Source organism: Cynara cardunculus (genome assembly GCF_001531365.2).
Source record: "Cynara cardunculus var. scolymus isolate 2C chromosome LG 3, CcrdV1, whole genome shotgun sequence".
In the NCBI taxonomy this organism is placed as follows: domain Eukaryota; kingdom Viridiplantae; phylum Streptophyta; class Magnoliopsida; order Asterales; family Asteraceae; genus Cynara; species Cynara cardunculus.
In genome coordinates this window covers 11,576,417-11,583,650 of record NC_037530.1, presented here as the reverse complement: position 1 = coordinate 11,583,650, position 7,234 = coordinate 11,576,417, and the positions used below count along the sequence as shown (strand labels likewise).

At 35.7% G+C, this 7,234-nt stretch overlaps 1 protein-coding gene across 1 annotated transcript; it reads right to left on the bottom strand.

Annotated features, from left to right (window-relative positions):
* Positions 1–1,511: 1,511 nt before the first annotated feature.
* LOC112508958 (zinc finger BED domain-containing protein RICESLEEPER 2-like) lies at positions 1,512–2,152 on the bottom strand. The gene is made up of 2 exons (XM_025113825.1): positions 1,720–2,152; positions 1,512–1,615 (listed from the first exon to the last, which is right to left on the bottom strand). Exons 1-2 carry the CDS (start codon positions 2,150–2,152, stop codon positions 1,512–1,514), a joined length of 537 nt encoding a protein of 178 aa, XP_024969593.1.
* Between the last annotated feature and the right edge of the window lie 5,082 nt (positions 2,153–7,234).

The window sequence follows — 7,234 nt, the reverse complement described above, 5'->3', positions numbered from 1 at the left end:
GATTTAAACATAGATACTTCAAATCTAGCCTTATCTTCTTCAGAACACCTACTAGTGTTAAATACTGATTCAATTTCTTTTATCCAGCACATTGCTTTTATTGGATCTCTTTCTCCTGAAAATGTTGGGGGTTTACATGCCAAAAACATTTTTATGTCCCCTTCCCTGTTATTACTGCCTGCTGAAAGAGCTGGAGGATTAATTCCAACTTGCTCCGTTTCTACTCTAGCCGGCATACCCATTATAGACATCAAAGTTTCCCTCAGTTTTCCGATTTCCTCTGCTAGAACGTCTCAAGTTATAAACTCGGGTTGCTTCCTTCGCTCCTGATGTGCATTCCAAGAAATAGATTCCCCTTGTTTAGGGTGAATCTCAGCCTGACTCCTTTCCAGAATCTGACTCCTCCCTCGACCTCTACCCCTGTTTCTTCACCGACCTCTACTCCCCGAAGCATAGGTTGGTGGAATAATAGAAGATTCCATCCTCTCTTCAGACTCAGGGCGGGCAATTCTTTCTGATCTTCATGATCGACTAGATATCTGCAGATATTTTAGTATTAAATTTCATGTATTCACATTCCCAAATATAATATGGTATCCGAGTATAGGTTTGTAGCTATAAATTCATAATTATCTTGGCCATTTGTAATTCGAATTCACCTTACATACTGCCTTCTTTAACCTATTATATATTATCCCTGGGACCCTTAACATGCAAAAGACAGTTTTAGTCTAGGCATCATGTTTTGAATACCTAAATCTCTTAAACTAAGGCTTTGATCCACTCTATAACGCCCTCGAACACCACATTTGCTTATAACACATTTTCATTACATAGAAATACAGAATACAACACAATGGTACCACTAGTACAAGGATTCTTATATGTACAGAATTTATATATGAAAAATTCCAAAATAAAATCCTCTACTATCACATGTATAACAACATGTACCCTTCAAAACAAGCAATCTTATGTAGTTCTTCAAAAGTAGATATCAGATTAGGAAAATAATCATATTTTCTCTTTCCCCTTACTATCCCTGGACCCCGCAGTTCTTGCATTGCATATTTTTAAAATAGAAAATGATGGTTAAACCTAAGGCTGTGCATCGGGCGGGTCGGGTCGGGTCGGGTCGGACCCGAAAATGACAAACCCGATCGAGTTTCGGGGTGCAAGTCCATAACCCGTAGTACAATGTTCGGGTTGCGGGCCTAATCGGGTTCGGGCCTAATCGGGTTCGGGTCTAATCGGGTCGGGTTCGGGCGAAATTGGAATAACTTCTTACCATTTTTTCCCCCTTTTCATCATGTTTGCTAGGTGCTACCTGCTGTTTTTTGGCAGTTTCTAAAAAAGTATATAACTAAGAAAACCAAAATGACCTCATAATCTGTGCATCTACCAACAATATGTAAAATCAAGCACATTCATAGCCAAACTATATTGTATAAATAATTAAAATACCTTTCAAAATTCAAAGTGACCACTTGTACAATATATCATCTAGCTGACTAGTTGTCTAGCTCTAAAGCATCTACATCAACAGCTGGAACCGGAAGAGAATCCTCTTGGTCATTGACAGAACTTGAACTTCCTATTCTCATATTCATCATTTCTGTGTTTAAAGAAACAAATTAAAAGAAGTATATAATTATATAAATATACAAACTCAAGTTGAAAAGGAATACTAAAATACTGAATACACAACTAATGTCGTACCTTTCTCAAACTTTTCAATATYAGCTATGTTTTCTTCAACTGCAATTGGCTGACTAGGGCCTCTTRGCCAGTCTTGTGTACATATCAGGGCTTCTACCATTTTAGGAGATAAAGAACTCCTAAAATTATCTAAGACCCGGCCACTAGTACTAAAAGTAGACTCAGATGCCACAGTTGAAATTGGAACAGCAAGCACATCTCTAGCCAATTYTGAAAGAATAGGAAACCTTTCACTATTAACCTTCCACCATCTTAAAATATCAAAATCATTTGTCTCATCTATGGTCGACTCACTTAGATAAAGTTCAAGTTCACTCTTTTTGTTGAATGAAGCCCCACTTTCCATCTTTTGTTTCTTAAGTTGGCTCTTTAATCTAGATTGTACCCGTCCAACGGGAACATTCTCACACTTAGTGGGTGGAGGAGGCATCATAGTGGTAGAAGGTTCGGAATATGTTGACACATACTCTTGAAACAACATATCCAATTTAGACTTTACCTTTTCAAAGCATGACTTACCTTGATCCTCACCATACATTTGATTGAGCTGGACTTGCATATACTCAACCTTGTCTCTGGGGTCCAATATATTGCCAAAAAATATGATGAAGTTCATCTTATCTGGATTACCTCAATATTTACTGAATTTCTCTTTCATTTTAACACCCATTTCCTGTTCATAAATCAAAAACAGAAAGTTAGTAAGCAACCAAATATAAGTAAATGGTAAAGGAAATATTAAAGGAAGATAAACATACCTCTTCAACTTTTGACGTAGATTGTAACATATCGGCAATAATGAAACTCAAATCTGAAATCTCGGTTAAGAAAGAATTTGAGGTGACATAAAGTGAGCCAGAAATTCTAATTGTCATCTCATAAAATGTCTTCAAAAATANTATATATGGGTTGGTTAAAATGTTAAACAAGATTATTGTGTTAACTTTGTTAACCAATCTTGGCCATTGATTCTTACAATAAACGGTTGTGATTAATCATGATAAAAWATTAATTTTTTAAATTTACAATTTCAAAAAACATATGTGAACAAAGGGGAAAAGGGTATTTAGGTAAAAAAAAATTATGTAACTCTCATATCATTATTGAGAGTTACAAAATCAAAAAATCTAATTATTTTTGTTAATGTAAGAACCATATGAACACACACACACACACACATATATATATATATATATGTGTGTGTGTGTGTGTGTGTGTGAAGTAGGACTGTGCATCGGTCGGGTCGGGTCGGATCGGACCCGAAAAATGGCTAACCCGATCGGGTTTCGGGGTACAAAGCCACAACCCGAAGTATACTGTTCGGGGTTCGGGTCTGGTCGGGTTCGGGTCTAATCGGGTACGGGGCTGTTTCGGGTCGGGTTCGGGTGAATAGCATAGTAGCCAACAAAGCAGCAAATTGCACAGCCTTAAACTTGTGTACCTATAATTGTATATATAAAAAAGAGATGATGCAACTGCTATATGAGGCTAGTAAACCGTCGAACAATATTATTAAATGGAAACCAAAAAACCATTCAGGACAAAGACAAAATCATTGTTTATAATACCCACTAAGAGTACATAGAAGCAAAATTAAAAACAAATCCTTAAGAATTTATTGTTGTCATGATACCTAAAACTTGCATTGCGCCACTTTGATGAGGAGGGTAAGGAGAAGGAACCGTATATGGAGGCCTCGGAAACGATCCAGGTTGCTGACCCTGTGCGTTATAGTATGCACCTTGCGTTGTACTCGTTTCATTTGGTTATAATCTGCAATGACAAATCTTAACAACAGAAGAAACTAATCATCAATTTTTAAATAGGATGTATAATTAATCACCAATTTTTAAATAGAATGAGTTGATATGGATGCTTACCTTTATTCCTGGATTGGCTTCCACCCTGCCCAAGATCATAGCCAAAGTGCCAAACTGCATGCAATGAAGGCCAAATAAATGGCAGCCCCTCTGCCAATGACATTTTCCATCAAGGTATACTTTTTTCCGGTTACAAAAGCAGTGGTAGACTACTTACTGTAAAGGTCAGCAATATTACAAACAACAAAATACCAAACAATGACAACAAACAAGCAAAATTAAAAACAAACAAGCCATCGATCAACTTGAAGTCACTATATTGTGATTGGTTTATTGTCCAAAAAGTGGGAAAGATAATGTGCAGGAAAGAAAAATGGGAAAGAATCTTCAATCTCTTTGTAGTTTCCCATCACAAACTCACTTTGGTCATCTTGTCTTCACACCAATGCATCTGTTCTTCACTTAGATCAGTAGTCCTGAAATATTGAGGAAAATTGATAAAGTAACATAAAACACAAGAGGTTGTATAAAGAAATAAAATACCTTTGAAAATTCAAAGTGGCCACTTCTACAATATATCATCTAGCTCTAGATCATCTACATCAACAGCTGGAACCGGAAGAGAATCCTCTTGGTCAGTGACAGAACTTGAACTTTCAATTCTCATATTCATCATTTCTGCGTTTATAGAAACAAATTAAAAAGAAGTATGTAATATATAAATATACAAATTCAAGTTGAAAAGGAATACTAAAATAGTGAATACGTAACTAATGTCGTACCTTTCTCAAACTTTTCAATATCAACTATGTTTTCTTCAACTGCAATTGGCTGACTAGGGCCTCTTAGCCAGTCTTGTGTACATATCAGGGCTTCTACCATTTTAGAAGATAAAGAACTCCTAAAATTATCTAAGACCCGGCCACTAGTACTAAAAGTAGACTCAGATGCCATAGTTGAAATTGGAACAGCAGGCACATCTCTAGCCAATTTCGAAAGAATAGGAAACCTTTCACTATTAGCCTTCCACCATCTTAAAATATCAAAATCGTTTGTCTCATCTATGGTCGACTCACTTAGATAAAGTTCATGTTCACTCTTTTTGTTAAGTGAAGCCCCACTTTCCATCTTTTGTTTCTTAAGTTGGCTCTTTAATCTAGATTGTACCCTTCCAACGGGAACATTCTCACATTTAATGGGTGGAGAAGGCATCATAGTGGTAGAAGGTTCGGAATATGTTGACACATACTCTTGAAACAACATATCCAATTTAGACTTTACCTTTTCAAAATATGACTTACCATGATTCTCACCATACATTTGATTGAGCTGGACTTGCATGTACTCAACCTTGTCTCTGGGGTCCAATATATTGCCAAAAAATATGATGAAGTTCATCTTATCTAGATCACCCCAATATTTACTGAACTTCTCTTTCATTTTAACACCCATTTCTTGTTCATAAATCAAAAACAAAACGTTAGTAAACAACCAAATATAAGTAAATAGTAAAGGTAATATTAAGGGAAGATAAACATACCTCTTCAACTTTCGACGTAGATTGTAACATATCGGCAATAATGCAACTCAAATCTGAAATCTCGGTTAAGAAAGAATTTGAGGTGACATAAAGTGATCCAGAAATTATAATTGTCATCTCATAAAATGTCTTCAAAAAAATGACCAAGCTGTCAACAGATAACCAATCAAAATATGAAGGCACCGAATCACCCAAATCCAAATGTAACGTGTTGTCATTACTCTCATACGTTTCAAAAACTTGTCTGTAACCTATTGCGGTTTGAAGCATCATATAGGTGGAATTCCATCTAGTTGGAACGTCAAGACATAAGGAACTTTTCTCTTCCACTTCAAGCAATTCTGCAAGTTCTTTAAACTTCTTCAACCTAGATGGAGAGCCCCTCACCCACCTAATGTAATCCTTAATCTTCTTAACTGATGAATCTGCTAATTTCAATCCATCTTGTACAACCAAATTAAGAATATGAGCAATGCATCTCATATGTATGTACTCTGCCCTAGTAGAAGAACCACCCCAATTCACCACCTTCTTCTTCATGAACCCAACGACAATGTCATTGTTTGATGCATTATCAACTGTGATGGTGAAAATATTTATTACTCCTCAATCAAGCAAACAACTCTCTATGGCCTTAGCTATACTTTCCCCTTTATATGAATGTATAGGCACAAATGAGATGATCTTTTTATTTAATTTCCACTCATCATCAATAAAGTGTGGAGTGACACACATATAATTTATTCTTTGGACAGATGTCCACGTATCATTGGTCAAACTAATCCGCTGCCTGCTTGACTTAAATAATTTCTTAAGGTTGGTTTTCTCTTCAAAGTAAATATTGAATATATCCCTAGTAACTGTCCATCTAGAAGGGATCTTAAATCTAGGGCATGCAGCCTCAACAAACTATTTAAAATCCCTCCCTTCAACAAACCTAAATGGAAGTTCATCCATTATAATCATTTTCGCTAACATCTTTCGAACAACCTCTTGGTTAAAACCCAAGAGGTCAAAGCACCATCACTATTCTCAGATTTTACAGATTGAAATGCAAGAATTGATTGCTTTGTTTCCTTAGCATGTGGATTCTTTAAACAAGCTTTCATGTGGCTATTTAAAGAGGAAGTACCATCCTTTTAGCCTCAGCTGCATATACTTTTGAACAATATAAGCATTTACCTTTATTGACTAGCCCATCCTTGTTTAAAATCTTCTTAAAATGGTCCCATACTTGAGATCTGGATTCTAACGTTTTCCTTTTTCTTGTACTTTCCGGAACAGATTGAGTTACGGTAGGATTAGATTGTAAGGGAGGAGCTTGATGACTGTTACTTCCGGACTGAGGCGTGCTAATTTTTTCCATCTACGGTTCTAAAAAATATAACAATATATTAGTATGCTAGAAGAATTTGATGAATAAAAAGTAAAAACCCTCCTAAGTCCCAATCCTGTGCAAAGGTGCAGATTGAAAATGAAAAAGGTATATAACTATACATGATGGTAGAGTTATCCAGGTGATCGAGTATGAAGACATATAACTTCTATCTAGTTGGTAAGCATAGCTGCTATGTATAAATCAATATCTAGTTGCATAAAGCAGTATACAAATTTGATGATCTTATTTCATATCAATTATTATTACACAAAACAAGGGTTATCATGTAATATGCATCATTGGCTTCTGAAATTTTATAGTTTTCGATAGACTAGCATATCGGAATTGTTTATTGTATCAAGTACGTTTTTGTAAAGTATTCTGAGTTGATCATCCATCTAAAGAGTTAAACCATGATTAGCAAACTAGTATTTAGCTAGGACATATGGAGGGTTATTTAGCTAAACGACCTCCTGACAAAATAACAAGAAAATCAAGTCGAGCATGTTATCATATTGCAGCAACTGTACCTAAGTTTATAAACTTGTATACAGCTGGTTCTAAATATCCCATCTACCCAATTTCCCATTATAAAGCTGCAATTGAGAAAGATCTAGGCTTTGCATCAAGATAGTGGCCACACATCAAGATAACTAAACCATCAAATGCATCTGATTTTTTCGTATCAAATACATATGAAACAGTGTTGCCATAATCAGCTGATCTACATACCAGTTAAACATAATTATGAATAGTGACTTACCTTATACAATCACG